General features: G+C 37.4%; 2 protein-coding genes across 3 annotated transcripts in view; one reads left to right on the top strand and one right to left on the bottom strand.

The window, feature by feature from the left end:
• Positions 1-409: 409 nt before the first annotated feature.
• On the bottom strand, positions 410-1,195 carry LOC105266343 (larval cuticle protein A2B-like). The gene is made up of 2 exons (XM_011304441.1): positions 1,158-1,195; positions 410-968 (listed from the first exon to the last, which is right to left on the bottom strand). Exons 1-2 carry the CDS (start codon positions 1,167-1,169, stop codon positions 450-452), a joined length of 531 nt encoding a protein of 176 aa, XP_011302743.1. The 5' UTR covers positions 1,170-1,195; the 3' UTR covers positions 410-449.
• A 3,096-nt stretch (positions 1,196-4,291) lies between these two features.
• Positions 4,292-23,028, top strand: part of LOC105266342 (basal cell adhesion molecule) — a 34,072-nt gene continuing 15,335 nt past the window's right edge. For both annotated transcript variants that reach the window (XM_011304438.1, XM_011304440.1), the window contains exon 1: positions 4,292-4,544. In XM_011304438.1, coding sequence (XP_011302740.1) covers positions 4,499-4,544 — 46 coding nt within the window. In that variant the 5' untranslated portion in view covers positions 4,292-4,498. The remainder of the gene's footprint in view (positions 4,545-23,028) is intronic.

Here is a 23,028-nt window from a genome sequence, read left to right as displayed (position 1 = left end):
TTCTCAATGGATTTTGGACCCTTCAAATTAACAACAAACTTTAAAAAATAATTGCCTTCCTTTGAGAAGCAGCCTCTTTGTCGCAGAACTGCTGATGATTTTCAAAATAGCGGAGCCAGTAACGATATAAAAATTCTTCTTCTTCTTTCGTTTTTTGCTGTAATTTCAATTGTTTTTTAAATGTGTGTATGCTCTCTGCCGCACCTCAAAAGATGGAAAATAAAAAAAAATAATAGTATTTTCTATTCGCAGGTGAGAAATTTTATTGTAAGAAATGATAAATAATTCAAATGTTTCTCACATTACGCCAATTAATAATCAGGTCATTCGTTGAAATAAAAAGTAGGCTTTTAATATTGAGATTTTATTTTATTGTAATTGTCATATTGAGGTATAGATAATTTCATGAGAGAATCCAATTGCAAGTTGTATAAAGAAAATAAATAAAGTTAGTGGGTGCTGATGAGAGAGGCGTAGCTGTGGGTAGGAGCGGTGTAAAGGTGAGCAAGAGGAGCGACAGGAGCAACAGGAGCAATTTTGTATGCTGGCTGAGCGTGATAGAGTTGAGATTTGAAAAGAACGGGTGCTTGAACAGCTTGAACGACTGGAGCTGGAGCTGGAACTGGAACAGGATGGACAGCTGGTTGTTTCTCAACTACGGCATTAAATCCGTTGTGGTCGTCGGCGGTGTAGTGAACGATCCTTTTGCTGCCGTCAGCTTCAATGAGGCTATAGCTGCCCTCAACAGAATCACCATGACGGGTTTCTTCGTGGGTTTTGGCATCACCAGTCAATGAATCGTGGACACCATATGAAAACTTGTATTCGGGATGGGGATCGTATTCAGCATCAACTTTGGCTACAGGAGCGTAGACAAGGGGAGCTGAATGTTCCAAATTGTATCCCAATGAGACAGCTGGAAGGACTCCAGCGTTTCCAACGGCGAGGAAAGCCGCGAGAACGATAAACTAAAGGAGGTAATTTTAAAAAATCTTTAATACTTCAAGTTCAAGTATATCATTTATAACACTGGACAAAATTGTTTTTCTAATATGAAAATTAAAATTATAATAATTATCAAGTTTTAAAAATTTAAGGAAGTTAGAATGAAAGTAAATGAGAAATATAGCAATCAATGTGGAAGTTTGAGTAAATACCTTGAAAGCCATTGTAAATGTTTATGGACTGATTGCTGGACCAAAACTGATGTCTAGTGAATTTAAAAAATCGTTTATATATGATTGGGCAGCTCTCCAAAATTCCTCTCACCCAAAAAAACAATCTACTTTCAGCCTGGAGCAATCATATGCCCCGCCATACAACAACTTAACAAACGCCTAAGCATCTTGTCAAATTTTGACGTATCACCATTGGCATTTCACTTCCTCTCTCAATGTGCGTTGTATTATACGCTATATTGTACACAAGGTCTACCGTGAGGCAATTCAAGGATGTCATTTTCTCCAATGATTGGATAATGTTCTTCGCCAATGTCAGGTCCACTATCACTTTCAATAGTGCAAACACAAATAATAATATTTTAATGGGCATTATGTAAGCATTAAATAAAATGATATATGTTATGTAGTGCGATGTTGCATTACCACACGGTCGTAATATGAGAAAAAAGAAAAGTGGATCAGGTGTCTTATCCACATGGCTCCACCCAAAATCTGGGGCGTGGTGTATGAACCGCCTGTTGCATCACATATAGCCACCGGCCGGTTGATGGTTGCCCCCAGGGTACACCCAACAAAATTTTTAATCCACAATATTTCGTGTCTATATGGTAAATGTTAAATGACTGGCATTTATAACAGATTAAGACGTGGATAAGTCGAACAAGTCTCGACTGCACATCTTGCTGACAGTCACAATTTATCATCAAACCCCCTAGCAAAGCTCAATTTTTCATATTACCACATTATTTTTGTTTCTCGTTTTGTTTTTTTCACTCTATTCAATTTGGACAACGGGCCAGAGACAGGGGGCCAGGAGCCAGGGGCCAGGGGCCAGGCGCCAGGATGGTTTCTCATTGTTCGAAAGACACCTTGATGGTGGTTGACCGGTTGTCCTTGAATATAGTCAGAGTGTCTTGGAAGGAACAAGCTCATTACATTTCTACTTTCAAGTCAAGGGTTTATTTATCGTGAAATTGCCGCAACTCGATATGGAATTACAATATACCATAATGATTCGGGATAATTCAGACAAGGCGAGAGATGACCAGTGTTTAATGTAAAAAAAAAATTCAAAATAGTAAAGGCTGTTAAAAGATTCATTTTCCAAATATAATTATGTGAATACTATATACAACGGTGTTGTCGTAATGTGGCCCAGTTTTGGATTTAGGCGTTTACAGTGAAAGTATTCTACATTCATTCAAGTTAGTACGCATCGCACGTGGACATTTTCAACTTGCTACAATTGGAATCAATGAGAATCGTATTGGTGAAATCACAAAACTGAAACGATGGTAAAATTTTCAGCAAAGGCATTCTCAGAATAAGTGTTCCACCGCAATGCAACGGAGAAATTGTTAACGAAGGTGCAGAAAGCCCTTTGCCTGCAGCACCAAACCAAAAAAAGAGACAAAAAAAAAAAGAAAAAAAAAACACGGTTTCAAAGTGAATTGGGCACTTGCATTACCTTTCAACTGCCGATAACTTGTCGTCAGCAGCTTTTATAAGATGATGCTGCCTCGGCAATTTATCACTAGAGGTATTATCATTGAATTGTTTATATCAACGTACAACAAACCAATTTCTGAGCGATTTTTTGTTAATGTATAATTTTAAAAAATTGTAACAATTTAAAATATTGAACATTTTGTCCATTTCCAAATAAAAAATTCGAATCGATTTCCATCATTTAACCGCGCCAGTGATAACTAATAAATACTTATAAATCAATATAAGATTGAATAGTTAAAGAGTGAAAGCGTATAATAGGAGAATAGGGGCAAAGCCTATATATGTATAGCTCTTCTCTGCTGATTTGAGATTAATTCTATATATGTGAGGGAGGCAACGGAATATCAGTATACTAATGTTATTATGGGAATGTTGAGCGATAGCAAGGTAGTTTGTCGCTAATCATGCCACTCAAGTTGGTACGTTGGTGAGAGGCTGAGAGATGAGGAATAAATGTTGTGTGCCGCTCGAGGCAGATACAACGGACAAACTTTCAAAGTCTATTTCATGAAGCTGCTGCCGCTCTCCAAATAAACTCAGCCTCCTCTAAAAGCTAATTTAATTTCCACATTTAATTTCTATTAGCTCGCAATATGATTATCCATGGAAATAATAAAATAAATCCATTTGAAATTGAAATTTATCATTTTTCACATTGAATTTTCAATTTTTCAATGGAATCCATTGAGTAAGAAGGAAGAGAAATGCAGAGTATAGAATATACAATTGTCAAAATTATCGTGTTGAAAGTGAGCGGTTGGGGCGGACTATTGGAATCACGAGCCCACAATTATCGGTAAGGGACGCACTTTCGCCGAGAAGCTTTGCATATATTGGTAAGGTCAAAGAAACTTGGAACTTTGGGAAACGTGCGGTGGCTCTAACAATCTAACGTTGCCAAGAAACTTTACAAGTTGATCCGACCAGGGATTCACTATAGCAGGAAGCCTCGATGCCCCCAAGTCTTTTCTCCTGAATTATCTCGGCGAACGGCGAACGGCCAACGGTCAACGGCCAACGGTCAACAAGACAACAACACACTTTTCTCTCATTGTACATGTTGCTTAATTCGTCATGATGATTGCTTTCTACATAGAGAAACATTATTGGATAGTTGGTGAGAAATAGCCTTTCAGCGTCCTCAAGTGCTCGATGTAAAAAAAGTTGCGAAGGCATATTCCAAGACATATTTTAAAATTGAGAAGAAAATATATAGTGATACAACTGTGAAAAAATGCTCAATCAATGAGACTTTCATAGTTGATTCAATGTGGGCTCGTGATTCACAGGTTTGCTGAAAGCCTGGTAATAATGATCAAATTGAACAATTTATAACGATAAATTCATTGATACCTCTCGTCACCTCGGTGAATCGGAATAAATTCGAAATTTGTTTGTCGATATATGCGTGGGGAAGGGTGCGTTTGCGGTGTTAAAATAGGGGGTTGAATGTTATTCGTTGAGTGAGAGAGTGAAGGCGAATGGAAAGAGATGGGGTGCTTTATTCAGTGGCGGTGGTGGCGGTGGTGGCGGTGGTGGCGGTGGAGATGGTGGAGATGGTGGAAATGCGAGGGCGCGCAAGCCAGTTGGTGGCGAGACTTCGCCCGCGCAGCTTCCACCCTTTGAAATTCAACTTTATCGTCACACTTCCTTTTTATTATTCTTCTTTTTTTTTCTCATTAATCCCCAAGTTTTCAATTATTGAAATTTGAGAATCAAAAATAATAATAACTCTGTGAATGATATTTCTGCTGAGCCTTTTCTCATTGAAATTTTATTCGTTTGATGCTGATTGAAAATCAACAATGCAGGGTCTCGCAGTATTCATCAAAATTGTCCTAATAACGAGAGGTCAGTATATGAGTATTCAAATAATTATTCTAAAATGTCTACGATATAATAAATACGATGAGCGAGTTTTCCAACTGAATTAATGTTGGAATTTGGTGTGGACATGGTATTACTCTAATGTCTGCTTCATGCGATGCACATGTGAAAAGTTAAATTTTCCGATGGTTGATTGAGAGCGTCAAGCGTGAAAAAAGCACTGAAAGTGAGCGAAAAAGTGCTGTATAGTGGCAAATCGGGAGAAACCTCTGTTGTACGATAGAATGAAAAGAGATGGCTCATGGAGTGAACCAATCACTTCTTGCGAGTTACCCTTTCTATCCTGGTTATATACTGGAGACACGTGTTTTCTCGGTCGTTCCAATTAGCTCCATATACCCCCAAAACTCTATACGCCCGTCCCAATAATTCCAATCACTTTTCGCTCGTGATTCTCTTCCTCCAATTTTTTCATCGTCTTTGTTTTTTTTTTTTTATTTTTCTTTTTTTTTTCACTAGTCCTGTTTTCAATTCCTGGACCGGTAACAATGTCCCCCCAACCTGCCAAATTACTCTCGAGCTTTTGTTCGTGCTTCAAAAACTTTGAATACCAATGTAAATAGGGGACAATACTGTAGATTAAATGTTTCTCCCTGTTATTCGGATATGATGAATACAGAGAGAAATTTAATTCCTTTCTATACTACAATTCTCAACTCATTAATTTGACGACTATGTGGGGAAAAAAAAGTACACGTTAACCAACACTAGTTGGCACGACTTTTAGTCCTTGAAAAGTTTGATTAAAATTTTCTCGGAGCATGCGACCCACCTCTTTAGGAAACATTGCCGTTCACAGCAGTGTCCTAAACTCTGCAAACTACTAAATTTTCAAATTTCAATGGAGACACAAACTAAGGTATTTCGCTGGGCGAAAAGAGAGAATGAGATATAGAATGAGAATTTCACAACTTTCAACATAATAAAGATGGAGAGAGTTAGGTAGGATGGTAAGGGTGCACGGCTTGGGTAAGCTTGAGAGAATAAAGTTTTTCCCTGTTTCGCCGAGCTTATGGTATTATTTGGGTTTATCACGGGTATAGAATAGGTCAACTGGAAAAATCTTGGAGATGACCAATCTTGGAATGACTATGATCTAATATGTAAACTGTTACTAACTAGTTGTGTGGATGGACGTGCACTCGGTATTTTTAATAATGATTTTATCGTTTCGTATGCCCAATGATTATTGGTTATTTACTAGATGACTCGTGGATTTGGTCGCACCGAAAAAGAGTGCCAAAAATTTTTAGCTTCTCATCTATATAGAGCTCGGCCAACTTTTCTCTCTACTCCCGGTTTTACCTTTCTTATTCGCAATTTATTATCCGCATGGGCTTCTTCTACTTGAGAACTCGTTTCGTTATGTTAATTAACTCAGTTCTCGCCTAGCAACTTTTCCTGAAACTCGGTGTTTGTTACTGTAGTTTTATTTATTTTCCCTTAAATTCTCAAGTGGCAAGTCAGCATTATTATTCCATCGCCACGAGACATCTTGAGCTTGAATCTAGTCCATAAAATAAATTCCGTTTGAAAATGGAAGAAAGGGCCGTATAATCATACCATTGACTATGCAATTTTTCCACACTCTGACGATGAAAAAAAAAAAAAAACAATTCAATTCTTTTCATATGCTCGTGATTTTTTCATATTATTTTCCGAGTAATAGACGTATTAGACGTAACCATTCCTCTCTTCTCCCACCACTGAATTTATATATCCATTGCAGACAGCGTCATCATGAACTGTGTCACGTTCAGATAAATTCAAATGGATTTTCTTTTTTTTTTCTTTTCTCTTTTTTTTTTTTTTCATAAAATACGTTTTTACACAGTAGAACTATCTGGTGCTATCAATGTCTCACGTATTCGCGGCTTTTATTATTTTGTCGGGTAGTCTCACATGACATATTGAGAAATAACGCAAAAATTAATTCTGTTCTTTCGGTACGCTGATCAATAATGAAAGACTGATTAAAATGGGACCGACATTTTTTTTTTTATTCTTTGGCTCTAATGTATTGTCATTTTCACATATAATTATAGTGAGAGTATAAGTGTATTGAGTATTTGAGTGTTACATTTAACCTGGAAAAAATTACTAGAAAATGGCGTAATGGAGTAAATGGGTGAAATTTTTGTACCACGAGATTGGAGACTGGAATTACGAAAAGGATGGAAAATTTCGATTGAATATTTCTCTGGGTGTATCAGCTTAGCGCACTCTGCGGTGAGTGACGTGTGCTGTGCACAGTACTCCCTGAATTTTCATTTAAAATTCATAATGTTACGTATTTATTTTCAGCGACTGATGAACGGACGATTTTTGCTCCCCCAATCCCTCTCTTTCCATTTCCGTGATTTATCCACCAATATAATGCGATTAAACTGGGAGAACAGAAGTGTGGACAATGGAGCATTAAAATAGAGGAGGAAGGAGTAAAAAATTGAATGAGAATGGGTTACATGGAGAGAAGAAAATTAAAAGGGAAAAAGATGAGTACGGGTATGGTGAAATTCTCGTGCTGACGCTACGCACAGTTAGAGGGTAGAAAGAATCATAAAAAGTGGATGAAAGAAAGTGCGGAAAGGGGGCTACAAAAGCTGGCATTTGCTGGGATAGGTATATATATGTGCTCCCCACGAAAGGCCAAAATTGCCATCACATTTTTTTCACGTTGATTCATTTGAAAGTTGATCGTTGATCCTTTTCCTTCTCATCACTTTATCGTTGAATCAGCGAACGAGGAATGAATGTATAAAAGAATCAATCTCCACGTTTCAATCACACAGTATTGAGAGGAAATGTTCTATTTTCAATGGGAACAAATGTAGAATTTAAGTTTGACCGTGTGATGCACACCTCGATAGTTTAAACTTTGTTCTTGGATGCATTATAATGAATAACAAACACTGAGAAGTTGATGAATCGCTAACCGTTGCAAAACTTTATCCTCCAATAGATAGATATCTCGTTATCGCCGTCACTAAATAATTCTCAACTAGGGGGAGGGGACATTGATTATTCTCAAAAAAATGTGGCTAAAAAATTTTAATAATTTTCTCATGATTCAGTGTTGCCGTGATGAGCTTAAATAAAATTAACAGACATTGAAATTCAAATAGTCTGAATATACATCGTGTACCAAAATTTATATGGAAATTTCTAGACAAATTGGCGACATCAGAATGGAATTACGGTAGAGGAAAGATGAATAGTGTCCAACTCTGATGTGTATTCATGTCTGAGTAATACTGATGCAATGGCATATATTATTGCAAGATAATTTTTCTTTGTTAAGACTTGAGATTTCACATAATAATAACCCACTGAGAGAATGAGTTTTTACGAATCATGAAAAAAACGCCTTTTATCAATTTAGAATTTTTTTTTTTTTTTTTCAACAAGAAGCATTTGTTTCCCCACGACTTTATTTCCCTCTGAAAGATTGATTTCTTTCATAAGATTATACTACGCAGAAGCATCATTTTCACAATCACAATAATATATCAGCTGGTAGTGGTAAAAGTGCAAAAGATATTTTGAAATTGAAAATACGAGAAGGAGTAAGACGAAAATAAAAAAAAATTGCAGAGAATAATTGTGAGGTTGCTTATCAACAGTTGATGTCACCGGAAGTGAAAATCACAAGCGATTGACAGTGTATTCCTCATTCCTCAGTCTCTGGTATAGTTACTCGCATGTTGCCACATTGATGCATACATAGTAGTGGTACGGATACTCATAATTCAATGTGTTGGCCGAGTGACGACCGGCCGTAACAAATTTATGGAGTCATAATATGTTCACCTATATGCACCAACATATCCTATTCGCATTTCCCATGACGAAATAGACGAAAGCCTGCGGAATAGCCAGTGAATTTCAATTCTGCCATGTTAATGCACGTCGATAGTCCACATAATAGTCCACATAATCGAACAAAACGCTTGGCTAACTCTTGATCATTTTGATTGAACGAAATATAATTTTAATTAACTTACCGATAAATCCAACTACATGACTTGACACGTGACAAATAAAGCCAACGTTCAAATTGTTCGATGTTCGCTCGAAGTCACTCAAATTTGGACAATAGGATTACAACAAAATATAGAAAAACCTATGGGGAATGATTGTAATCTAAAAATCAGTGAATAGAGAGCTCTGTTCTGAGAAAGGCCTGTCCTTACTAGTTTTTTAAAAAAAAAGTTTGGACTAGTGAAATGTTTAGCCACAGATTCATGCGAATCTACTGAACGATCTTTTCAAATAATTCTTTGTATAACATGGAAACAATAATAATGTACCATGGGAGAATAAAAAAAAATTCCGATGAAAAATATGTAGAATAAAGGGAATATTTCGGCACACGTAATGCAAAGGTTAGATCCGTGAAATCGCCAAGAATTACATAAGGACATGTGCAGCACATATTTATGTAATGACTGTACCGGGCGAAACCCTGCATATACATTATTTTAAATTTCTCCGTGAATTTTACATGATTTTTGTGAATGTAAATGAAAGCGTCAGTGTGAATGTTCTAAAAGAATGGACTCGTATGGATTCGTTTTAATGTATACATAAAGGCAAGTTGCTAGGTGCATACCAACGAGACGAGATGAAAGGTATAAGGAAGAAAGACAGATGACACGTAGCTCACTCCCAAACTTTTTCTCGTACGTTTTCCGTAAAAACAAAGTGCCGATATTTTTCTTACTCCGCCATTTTTTTATTCCTTCAAAAGCTCACACACTACTGTCAATACAAACGCTTTAATGGCTCAGTATTCATTGTATTTTTTAGCACAACTTTGACAAAAAAAAAATTTTTTTTCCTCTCTACCCCTTTTTTTGTTGATTCACCCGCGGCAAAAAGAGACATTTAGAATATGACTTTCGTGGTATAGCAGGAAAATACGATCATAAATAGCGTACGTGCGGATATGTGAACACGTTTAGATCGAAAATGAAATGGAGAATTTGTGAGGTGCCATTTTGGACGTTGAATATAGCTTGTGGTTGGAGAAAATGGAAACGGGGTTAATGGAGTTTTAGTATCGAGATTCATTCACCCTCTATTCGATTCAAAATTTTGTTTGCTTAATATTGGCAGTAGTACCTGTCATTTTGCACTATTGTCCCCCCTTTTTTTTTTTCTGCAATACCATTGTACGTAGCATTGCTTGTTTATTTATTTATTTTTTCTGCAGGTAGAGGGATATATATATATATATTTATTTTTATTTTTTGACTTTGTAACAATCGATTCGCTGTGGCGATTTCCATCAGTTTCTTTGACGCCACCGGATGAGCGTAAAAGATGGGGCGGAGATGAGAGAAAGGTGTCCCCTGGGGGTACACTGATTCGTTTTTTCGATAGACACCCAAAGTGGCGCAAAAGAATTCACTGGATTCTCCAGAGACTGGAGAGACAAACTCTTCGAGTCAGGGGAGAAACCGTGGTAATGGAAATAAACGTTTGAATTTATATATGGCAAACCGCAACTCTGCATAAACGTACAGTAAAGTGCTCTGTACGTTTGTCCAACGTATATATGTGAATTGAAAGTTATGTTGGAATCTCTGTTAATATGTGTCTTTTCTGTGTGGAGTATATGTATATCCCATTGGCTCTGAAGCAAGAAATAAGGGAGAGAAGTAGAGGGATGATACGAATCGAGTTTTCACTTATATTGTTCATTTGAAGTCAACATATATCTCAAAAGGTTTCACACAGAAAAATGCCGCTTTTCATCACCACTTTTTTAAGCTAAATGACCTGCCGATAGGACTACAAATAATTATAAAGAGTTATGAATTCGTCTGTGTGATACATAAAATTATAACAGCCTTCTGGCCAACGGAGCGCACGCCTGGCCAGCATATTTTTATGGAAAGCTTGTCTGCGTTGCAAATAATGAGACGCGACGGAGCGAATACCCTGCGCCCTTTATACCTTTTCTCCTCTTGCTATATTTCCATATTCCCGTTTTATGCCATATATAAAACTTTCCACTGCGGTACTTGATGTTTATGGCAACACTTTCAGCGTAGTTGCGTCGTGATGAAACAGCTAAACGTCACTCTATAGAATTAAAAATATATAATAATAGAGATTTTCAATTTCAACTGATCCACAAAGGTGTGATGCTAATGTTTTTTCAATTGATCGATTGTCTATTAGATATTGGATATAGAAAAAACAAATAAATAAATTTATCACAATTTCTCATCATACATAAATTTTCCTATAGCGAAATGATGAAAGGATGTGATTTAGATTTTGTGAAATCCGGCGATACGCCATGTTCTGGTCGGTGTGAGTTTGTTGATTCGTAAACGAAACATTACTGCAATTTCGCGACGCAATTTCAAGGGGGGGGGGAGAAAAAAGTACACTCTTAAAATGAATGGAGAGGGACAGAAGAAAGAAAGCTTAAACCACAAGACTCCACCGTTACTGGGGTGCGGGTGCTCTACAGTCTACGTTCTTCCGCTCTTCGATTTATGACCTCGGTTGAAAGCTTTTGCCTTTTCCCTTTTTTTTTTATCCTCACACCTACATCCAGCCTGTTCCTCGGGAAATGAAGGGAAAAAAGTCATAAAAATTTCTCCCATTTGCTGTATAGTCTTTCCTGTATTGGCTTAAAATTTTATTCCATAAAAATTCGGTATTTCCACTGCATCGGTATTGTCATTGGTATGTCGTGACGAGATTTTTCCACCAATCTCTCATTCTAAAGAATATACAACAAAAATTCACGTTAATTATATAACCAGTCACAATGGCTATATAGAGAGATTCCCAGAGGGTCTCCTCTCAGCTTTCTACCACCATAAAATTCCCCAGTTGCTCTTAATTTTTCCCTTTGTCTTAGCTATTTAAGTTGGTACAATTTTCTTGAAACTTTGGCGACAATTTAAGCTCGAGAGACACTCGCGATTCCCGTTATTCATGAGTTATTTTGTGAGTACAAAAGGGGTGAATAAAGTTTTACAGCAGAAAATTGATTTCTTCAACGAGAGTTTTCGTTGTTGTATAAATGGTGAATAAAAAACAGCCCGTAAATCCACACAACTCATCAAAGCCTGAAATGGATGTGCCCCCACACGATCGCGAGGATGGTGAATAAAAAAAAAAATCAGTGTTCGTCAAATCATATATACATGGGAGTGTAGACGACAATGGCGTCCATTGCGGGACTATTTTCCATGACAAAACTTTGCCCTCGTACTCTGGCAGTTCCAACTATGTACCCTCCTCTCTCTCTCTCTCGGTTTCGCCTCTTCGGCTGTTTTTTTTTTTTTTTTTTCTCCACCATCTCTACCACACTAGCAGCTTGGTACTCCACCACCAGGGAGAGAGGAGCCTACGTGACGTCGCATTTCCATAACGCCGCTGCAAATTGTCAATGCGGCCAGCTTCGAAAATAAAATATGCACTGGTGTTCCCGTGCAAGAGAGTTCGGTGGGTCCAAGGTGGTCTATAGGGCTGTAAAGAGGGTGAATTCCGTGATTTAAGGGGCTGTGCAGACGAATAAATTTCAGCAGGTCCTACATCTGTAGGAGGGGCACTGAGTAAAAGGTGGGACTTTGCACGCCCGCTCAAAAATACCCAATGCTTAAAAAAAGCCAAAAACTTTAACAACTTATTTTATTTTTATTCCACTTCTTCCACTTTCCACGAATATTTTGCTCGTGCACTCTGTCATTCCGCTTTCAATGCTCTTTCTCCTTTTTTCCTCCTCAGTATAGTTTGCCATTTTCACGAGTCCGGTACAGGACTAACCCTTTTCATGTTTTTTCATATTTATTTTGTTTTCTCTTTTCTCATTACGACATCGCTCTATTCTCCTGTTGGCTTTCATCAACATTCATTGGTATAAAGTCTAATGTATTTACTCATTTTAAGTACACGCTGTAGCGTGTTAACTGACACTGACACTGACACATTTATTTTCATTGGTAAATTCAGGTTAATATTAGCTACAAACATTTTTATAGTTCACCATACTAGATAAGCTAGAAAGATTGTAATAATTACCAATGAGTACTCAATGAAAGTGATGTCTTAGATAGATGTTTAATGAAGAATTGGTAATTGAGAGCTCTTAACATCTCATTTATATGTTTCCCTTTGTTTGCGATTTGCATCCGTTGACATTATTTTTCATCTACTCTTATTGCACTACACTCGTATATGTACACATTGAGTATAATAAAATGCGCTCTCGTGTGACATCACATTGTGCGTTGCTGCACTCGACGTATTTCCACACATTGTCGTAGACCATAGACTGTTGCCATACAGAGCTGACGATGCGTTTAATTAAACCGGCTGTCGCCCCGTCTCTTGGCATTGTTTCGCCCAATCCCACCCTTTCTATCGCTATACTCCTGCCACGAGTACTCCAGCTGAAAAAGTCCTGTCCTAGAGACCACTCGAGATCGTATATATCTAATGTCATATACAAACACTCGTTTTCATTCTAACTCTGGGCGAATGAATGTATGCTAACAGTACAATACATTGTTATTTGTTGCTCATTCGGTGATGAAAATCAGATGTCTGTCGCTTGATAAACATCTTGCATACATACACCAACATATTCACTCATTGTTGGAAGATTTTCTATTAAGAACCGGAGAAAATTACTGTGAAAAAATGTCAAACCGATGAAATATTCAAAGCTATTTCCAATGGGCATTTTAATTTATTTTTCATTTCAATTTAATTTTAATTTTTCTAACATACACCATTATTTGATAATGTAAAAAAAAAAGAATAAAAAAAATGAAAATAAAGAAATTATGTCAATTCTGGCCGTTTCATTGAGTTTTTTGTTTCCTCGAAACTCGAGAAAGTACTCTTAACGTTGCCAGCTTCAACAGGCACCCAGCAAACTCGGGTATTCACAAACCCTCTAGAAGAGTCATTGACGAATATATAAGTACTTATAGAAAGCTTGTGAGCGCTTGAGTAGATGCGTCTACCCTCACATTTTCTCCGAGTGTTTATTCTTCTTCTCGTCTCAGCGGCGTATTTTCCGCAACAGTTTTATACCACTAATGAGATTTTCATGTCCGAGACTTGAATAAAAATGGCCAAAGTTATTCTCTTTGCTCCTCTCAATCCACGTGTCTCTATATTCCCTCATAATAACATTATTTATCATTTTTCACATTTCCCTTTTGTGAGCCAAACGACGGGTATAGGATAGCTCCCCCCTCCCCCAACCCTTGGAGAAAATTGAAAAGATTAATAAAATTTAATAAAAATTTCAATTTCACGATTGAGCAGTAAGGCTAATACCTGTTACATATATCACACCAAATCATGGAAATGCTTTCGAGTAATTCAATGTGTTAGTCGATGATTTTTTAAATTGGCAAGGAAAAAAAAATCTCTCCCCAAGATGAACCGCGGATATAAGCTACCTTTATCGAATGAATATTGACGAAGGTGTCGTATTAAATTTGGTGTTATCAAGCTCGAAGAGGTTGGGGTGACGAATAGAGGATAAGGAGATGGCAAGATCGACAGGAAGACTTTGTACGAGTTGGATTAGTTTGAGAGATACTCGTACTTGTTATTGATGTCTAGTAGACTAGTTAGGGAGAAAGCAGGGAATAAGGGCCGTTTTGGAAATCTTGGTTTGACGAGTCCTCTCCATGTGGATAGAGAGGAGATTTCTCTTGTCCCCTCTCTTGTAGCTAGTCTGGCGTTGAGCGAATGAACGCCACAGACGTCAGAGTAAATGCAATTACCCCGACCTATGTAGCAAACTAAGTTAAACTTGTGACCGGAGCTCGGCCCAAACTGTTTGCATTATGTATCTAGCCGCGTTACTCGTGGTCCCTTTCGCGCAGCGCATCCTTGTTCTTCTCTTCGTTACCCTACTCTATTTATATGTGCCAGAGGCATATAGGAATCGACCAGACGCACTACATACTCGCCGCCCCTTTATATTACCGTACTACTACTATTACTATTACTACTACCTCTACTTCTACTTCATCGACTACAGACTCGCTGAGAATTCGATCGAGATGTACCCAGACCAAGTTGCCAACTCTCTCGGTTCCGCAACCACTATCAACTTTAGTCACCGCTTTACCTCCAACCTCAAGGTATCCCTCCCAGTCCTCACACTTCTCCTCCGAGGACAAGATTTACCACTTAACGAGACACTTTGCAGTTGTCTATGCATCACTAGAGAGGCATTCATCGATTCCATTGACATTTTCACAATGAAACTCTTGTTCTAAGTCCTTCCAATCACCATCTCATCTATCATTTTTTCGTTGAAACATGAAATTTTCTCTTTTAAATTATGTAACATGAAAGAGAAAATTATATCATCTACTCGAGCGATGTATAATTAATGATAAAATCGCTCGTAGATAATAGAATGGGAATGGGAATAGGAATATAGTCATATTTGATATTGACGGGGCAATAATATTGAGTATTACAGCAATTTCGGTCCTGTCGCGATATACATGGTCAATATTGACCAGCATTTAAAACGTTTCCTATCAGGGGTTAACACAATGCTTCCGTTCAACCGTGGGGAAATAAAGCGAGATGTGAGAGTGGCTGCGTAAATAGGTGAATACTGAGAGTATGCGTTAAATTCTCATCGATGTGTATAGTGGCAAAATCAATGATTTCATCTCTGAATTTTCCATTCTTTACCAACTAAGTAAGAGGAGTAAAACGCTGGGGGATATTATATTTTATATATTATATATTATATATTGAAATATATATTCATTTCTACATACATCTATGGAAAAAAATTCAATTCATTCATCCACCCACTAATATTCAAATAAATTATTGGCAAGTTTTTTTTTTTTATATGAAAAGATAGCATCCATAAGTGTAAGATAGGCTATATAGGCTAGTATAGGCATGTGCAGAAGGGGAATTGTAGGGTGCTATTATTGAAGCGATAAAGCGAGGAATATAGCATTGCGGAATTGTGGGTTACAACGGACGGTTGCATTATCGCGTGGACGATATACCAGCCTTATGGATTCATACAATCGACGCACTCGATTCTGCTAATGACAGTTCAATATTCCAATGGTCTCGTTCTATTATATCCTCCGAGTTTATCTTTTTAATACAGCACAGCGAATATTCTACACGGCATCATTCAATGATTTATCTCGTCGGGGGGAATTTATTTTCCTTCCGCTAATTAAATTAAATTTCAATATTTATCTGGTACTGGTGTTGATGAGAGAGTAAAAGAGTCACCTATTTTTCTCCCTTTTTATATATAAATTTTTTCAAGTCACAAAAGGATCTCTAAATTGAAAATTCACTTGACAGTAGTTTGAGTGGAGGTACTGTCGGACATCGGCTAATGCACCAATTGGAGCATTGGTCTGTCAGAACGGCTTTGTCAGAAATTTTCAATTTTTCTTCGTCTCCATTCAGAAGAAAGAAAGACTGTCCAAACTTGGGATATGCAAAGAAGATTCGGTATTTGCGGAACAAGAAGAAAGGAGGTTCAGAGGGAATGCATGGGCAAGCGCAATATTTTTCTTTTTCAAGTATTTTTGTTTTCTTTAACGTATGTTTTTACCCTGTAACGCTTGGAAAGTTACTCGCTGGGATAGAAACTTTATTTCCGACTAACCTTCTCCCCTTTTTCTTCCTTTTCTATTTTCCAACGACCTTTCTTCGTTTTGCATCATTATTTTTGTTCTCCTTTCAAATGGAATACCATTTATAACAGGCCCATTCAAAGACATGTACACAGGAGTATACTTTTCATGTGTTTTCATCATATGAGCAATGGATATTCAATTGATAATTAAACATAGAATCCTAATTAATTCTCAAATTTGCATATTTAATGAGAAAATTTCATGGTTTTTTGCTTTTTCGGGTTGCAATAAAATCCACCTGTCGTAGTTCACTAGAATTATTTTAATTATTTTTTTCACATAATTTACTTGAAAAATGATGAAGGTAAACATATTCACAAATAGGGAAAGAAGAAGAAGGGCATTCAGAGGGAAAAGCAACTTTACATGAAACTTTTAATGTACAACTGTAAAAAAAAGTAAACAAAACGGTGACAAAAAAGGTTTGAATAAAAATACAGTTTCACGCGAAGGTATTCGTTACATAGAAACCTATTAAATACCAAGAAAAAAAGTACAATTCATCCGAGAACGAGTGGCATCCTGTCACTCTTTTTTTCCTAGTGAATTTCATTTTGGCCTTTCCTCCTTCCTCTTCAACTCCTCTCACCTTCTGCCTGCGAAAATTGGATAGTTTCGTGATGTATCGCTCTACGTTATAATCCCCCTTGTCCTTTCCATTGCTGTGTCCTCCCTGAAACACGAGATTCCCCTGTGGCTTGACGGATCGCTATATACATCATATTTTTTTCCCGTGGAAATGCCCTATATGTAATGAAAAAATGCGGGAATAAAAGAAAATCCCACAGCTCGGTCAAGATATCCATGTATGTATATGTCCATGAACAGAAGGAAAACTACAATATCCCTCGCGATTCCAAAAAGAAACATGACGTAATTGCTGAAAACTCGTTGGCTCTCGTGGGTCATGCAATTTATAAGAAATTGGGTGTAATAAAGTGGGTGAGAATGACAGAAGAAAGGATAAATGAAAGCCGAAAGGGCGACGGGGGGAGAATATTCTTTTAAACACTGATGCTCTCGGTAGGGTATTCTCGAGACCCTCTGATGTATATACCAGTCGCCTGGACTCAGGAAGAAAGCGATATATATATATACATATGTATACATAACAGTGCTTCTTAAGGGGTTGCACCATTCATTCAAGCGAGGAGGAATAATAATTACGTTACTCAAGCCCTGTACTGCTTTTCCCCAGTGAGGTGAAGACAGAAATGAAAACTAAAGGGCCCAAGGAGAGTAAAAAGAAGGTGGAAATGAAGGAAAAAGATGGGGAAAAAAAAGGAAAGAAAAAAAGAAGAGAGGATTGAATTTGATTGGGGAGTGCTCATATACATAACCAATAGAAGTTCAATATGAAAGGTATAAACGAGTATTAACAGACCTCCACCAATTAGGAGGATGTAATGGAGTAACCATTCATATAATGCTGGAAAGAGGCAGTGAAGATATTTCGTCTTGTATACATATACATATTAAGTGAGGGTTTATTCAACGAGGCGGAATTAAATTGTGTTTCAGTTGGGTTAAGATGTTAATTTGAATGCCCGAGACCTGAATACCTAAATAACAAGATCTGCAGATTGCAGATGTTGGTGGTACTGGATGGTGGGAAGAGTTGATGGTTAATGGTGGATTTTTTCAACATCCTCTATGATTGGATATTGAGCATTGGGTGGGATAACTGAATGGGTGAATTAGGAATTAGAATTATTGAGTTGTTCTCAGAGGGATTAATCATTGGTATGGATAGGAGCGATGTGGAAAAGTAGTTACTTACGCCCTTTCCTAGCGTTTATTAATTGGAAAAAAAAAAAAAAAAGAAAAAGTCGCTCACACCGACTGTGGGAGGGCAGCTGCGGGTGGCTTGAAACCTCGGAAAAGCGAGCTCATTAAAGCGATAAAATTAATTTAAAGCCAACTTTCTCCCTTTCTCCCACACGTACCAACATTGCTTCCCCTTCCATTTGTTTCCCCCTGTCACCCTCCAGCCGCCCTCTGAATCTAATTATTTTTACCGGCTCACTGGAGCGCACGGTAATTCAACACGCATAACTTTGAGATTTGAGCATTCGGGGATCAAACGAGAGCTTCACAATTTATTAGCAAACCCTAGAAAACTAACTTGATCACCTTTTAACTACAGCTCACGTATACACGGGAAACTTGGCCTGCCCTCAATCAAAAGTGGATAATTAAAATGAAAATATTAGTGTTAAAAGTTTGTTGAAACTTTATACGCCTTGGCGTATTATTTGGTAAAACTCCAATCTCCTTGTTCTATTGTTATGACCAAGGGAGAGGCAAGTCGTCGAGGCGAAGTTAGGGTGGCACAGACAGCGGCAATTACCGGCCAATTAAGCTACCTCAACACTGGACTTCTCTCCGAGCCCACACACCTTTCTTATCCTCTTTTCATTTCACATTAAACATCAACGACACTATCGACACGATAATAAATATACATTTTTATTTTCCTTGTGAAAACACTACTCCATACACAATCAGAGAAAATCAAAAATTTTAAATTGTCGTTTTGCATGTTTCCATCGTCATCTGGAGAATAATTCGTCGGCCGTATTTATTGGAACGTGCGGGCACGTAAATCCCCCAGAGCGGATATGCATCAGGATGCTTCTATTTCAAGCAGGTGAAAACGAAGAGAAGAAAAAAAACGAAAACGTTGAAATAACAACAGAGAAATACGTCCCTTGTATCTACTTTTCCCTCGGGGGATTAAAGTATCAGGGAAAATGGCGATGAGTATAGGTCGATAGTGCAGAGACAGAGAACGAAGGCAAGGGAAAAAACCCATTACAATAAGGTGAATTTATGCATTGTATAATAAAAGATGTTTGAAAATTTATCGCTCCATGTTGAGACAAAATGTTAATCAGATTTTTTGTTTGATTCAGCTGGCAAATTAATTTGGTAATTTTTATGAAATATTTGTGTCGGTATAAATGTGTAAAGATTGTGAATGAAATTTAAGAGGCAAGTGAAAAAGCGAAGGTATGGGTCGACCGTTAGACACCCGGTGATATTCACTGTTGCGGTTGTACTAGCGTCGAGATCTTGAGAGAGAGAGAGAGAGAGAGAGAGAAAGAAAGAGACAGAGATCTTGGGAACAGTGGGAAAACGAAAACGGTTAACGTATATGTACCACCCTATAGGGGGAACGCTAATGGGGCCATAAAGTGACCTCTGCGGGTGCAGGCAATATTGTCTTCATTTTATAGTTAACGAAGACGTAAAAAGCCGGAGGATTTCAAGGAAAACAATACACTCGAAATTGCTCTAATTAATTAACATTTACACGCTAACTCTCCGAAAAATTGTGATAGAGGGCTAGTCAGTCTGGACTCTATTTGTTTTTTTCTTTTGAATAGTCGCCAAATTGAACTAATCAGACCAATATCTGTAGTTATTTTTTTAATGAAAAATAATGGAGATGGAAAAATTGCTATGAGATGTGTGCAATGTGAGTAGAATTAATGGGAAATTACCATCACAGCTATACAATATGGCTTATTGTCTTGCATGATGGTTTAGAGAGGAGTATACGCCTGCTGATTTGGATAACCGGGTTGAAATTAGTATCATGCTCGAGCGATACTATCGCCAAATAGATTTTGCTCTCCAGTGTGCATTGTACGTAGATGCCCACTTGGCTAACACACCTACACTAAATGATTCACAATTAATTAGTGAAACATTGTCCGGGCAAAATGGGTGCGAAGTGTTGACTGAATTTAGTGAGGTTTCCTGCTTTATTTGTACCACTCATTCGAGCTCGCTCCATGCATTTGTCCTGCGCATAATATATAGCAATGATGACGACTGTACAAATCTCCACAAGTTTTATGTTGGAAATTTCATATGTTACAATTAAATATATGAATTTTTCTCCATTGGGAGTATCAATGTCATTAAATATCACTTCTTGGTACTTCAAAGTCCAAATTCACGGAATATTGACCTCAATCATCGAACATATTCAACGCATGTGGAACGTCGACATCTAGTCTCATCAATATGCATGCGAGGAGTCCAAATATTTTAGCGAGGCAGAACGATATACACAGTGGAGTTATTGAGATCAAAGCCCCAAGCTGGTAATAGTGAGTGTACGAGGTCAAACCATTCTGAAAAGGGTTACATTCAAAATATATTTTTTATTCAATTTGATATCAATGAGGGAATTGTAATGGAATTTTCCATCATTCGTCCCTCCGTAGAAACAAGTTTCCTCTGGGGTTTTTATCATTTGTTCTCTTAATTGAGGAAAAAACTTGATCATGAATTTTACAAAAAGATGATCAAAGCCCGGCTATAATTATTTAATTGGGCCCTATTAAATACCAATGTATTTATTTTTCTTTCCTTTTTCCCAAATGTATGAAACTCAATTTTATCTTTGCCCATTCACTGAATTTTCTTCATTAAGACATTGCTCGGAGTTAAACCGGATTGAGAGAATTGAAAATAGCTCTCGTTTAGTACTCATTCAATGGACTATTGACTAGTTGATTTCACTTGCTTATGCACCCTCGGAATTGTTTTGTCGAACAGACAAGAGAACTGCCAGGTCGTTGTTGGGCTCAAACCAATTGCACATCTCCGTGCCTATCACGCTATATATTATTCTCAAATAAATGAGAATTTCTACCACTGCTATTAATTTCCGGCGAGAGAAATGTCGATATTATCATAGTTTTTATATTTTTTGGCACTCTACTGCACTGAGAATAGCAGCAAAGATAAACAACAGGAAATATCATACATTGTAATCTCCTCGTGAAAAGCCGGCGCAGTTCTCCACTTTTTTTTTCTTTTCCAGTATTTTTTGTCATTTTTCCTCTACTGTGTATCTTTCATACTTTTCCCCCCAGTGCAACAAGGATTTTTATTCCATCAGCAAGCTTTAATATCTCTGCGCTCCTGTGCCTTAATTCCTCCCTTGGTCGGAGTTGAATACACAGGCGAGATGGAATAATTCTACGAACGTTAACAGTTAACACCCCTGAACTGGTGAGTGGAAAATTTTTGTCCACGTCCTGCGGAGAGACATATTTTTATTCTCTCGCAAGATACTTCACAAGAAATGGAAAAAAAAAATGTTGAAGGGAGATTGCTGATGAAACAACAACAATAATAAGAATAAAAATATGAAAAACTTGCCTCCTCTCTGATCAATATTTTAATTTATCTTATGCCTCACAGCAGCACTTGGATTTCACTAAAAAAATAAGAGTCAATGCCCACATGGTGATGATTCAATTTTCTGTCCATAATCGGTCACCGATTCAATTGATGCATGCATCGAAAACTCAATTAGTGGAAAATGTTTGGCATATGGATAGACCACTTGGCAACGGTTATTTTCATGAAAACCAAAGGGGGCTCTCTCATAAGGCCAATATAACCTTATTAACCGCGCAACTGGCAAGCTACTCTAATACTCTAATATACCTCATCACGTCTGCAACAGCACTCCGACTTCCGTGATGTTGCGTGGAGCCTCTTAGTGAGAGACTTGCGGAGACTCAATATCAATTATAAATTCATCTGCACAGACGAGTACGAGAGGCGAAATTATCTCGGAAAATATATATATCATCACCCGTATAAATAATCGTCTGAACGGCTGATTAATAGATATACTAAATATTTATTGGCCCGTTATTCTCCATCTCCATATACAGAAAGCTCTGAAAATAAATAAATTTCACGATAAAAATGGATAATTTAGTGTTGAATGATTTCTCCTTTGAGATTGTCGGACACACATTGTCGTTGGCTAAAAATTTCTCGCTTATGCTACGCTCGTTTCTTTAATAATAATAATGATGATGATGATGATGATGATGTCATCAATTTATAAGCATTGCAGATGTAGGGCGGGCCATCAGTCGCAGTGGACATTGGGATAAACAAACAGATTAATCTGTGTTATGCACCGAACGTGCGATGTCAGAGCTACCTGAATGGCGCAGCGTAGCCAGTGTTCCACTACTTGAATCGCTATGTACATGGCCGTTTAGCCTCCATACATCAATTAACATAGGAAGCTTTCGAGAGCTTCAAACCACCAGAATTATTAAATGCCAACCCTATAATTGATAGATCACCCGGATTTTTCTTCATTAATTTGTCACTATAGCCTCACGATTTTTTCATCCCTATCATCACTCGCTCCATTTATTTTACCATCTCTTCTTTGTAAATAATAGTGAAATAATTGAAACAGCAACAATATTTTCAACAATCTAATAGATATTAGCCTGAAATGCATTTGCCTATGAGTGCCTATTAGATTCACTATATATTTTATACATAATGCTCAATGCATATACGTATGTGTTTATTTGGTAATAGGAATGTGTAAAGTGTATAACACTATATGTATAGAAATGGTAGAATGGCTCATGGCATAGACAACATAGTTGTTGTCGCATAACAACGTAGAGAGGTTGTGTGGGCTGTGCCGTGGTAATCTAATTTACTCTTCATCGGGGATACAAACCTATTTAGTCCGCTACCGTTGACTCTATTTCCCCGGGAACCCAGTCCTCCACTATGGACGACTACTAAATTATTACTCCATTTTTTTTTCTCCTCCTCTCAACAGCATATATGCAATCAAGCCCTTTTTCCCCATCCTATTCCACTTGATAGAAAATTTTATACCAACTCAAATTTATCTCTTCATCTACTTTTTTTTTTTTTACAATTTTGATAAAATTTCATTTATTCGA

Source organism: Fopius arisanus, unplaced genomic scaffold, assembly GCF_000806365.1.
Source record: "Fopius arisanus strain USDA-PBARC FA_bdor unplaced genomic scaffold, ASM80636v1 scaffold00037, whole genome shotgun sequence".
Lineage (NCBI taxonomy): Eukaryota > Metazoa > Arthropoda > Insecta > Hymenoptera > Braconidae > Fopius > Fopius arisanus.
The sequence above is the reverse complement of the archived record's forward strand: the minus strand, read 5'-3'. Positions and strand labels throughout refer to the sequence as shown.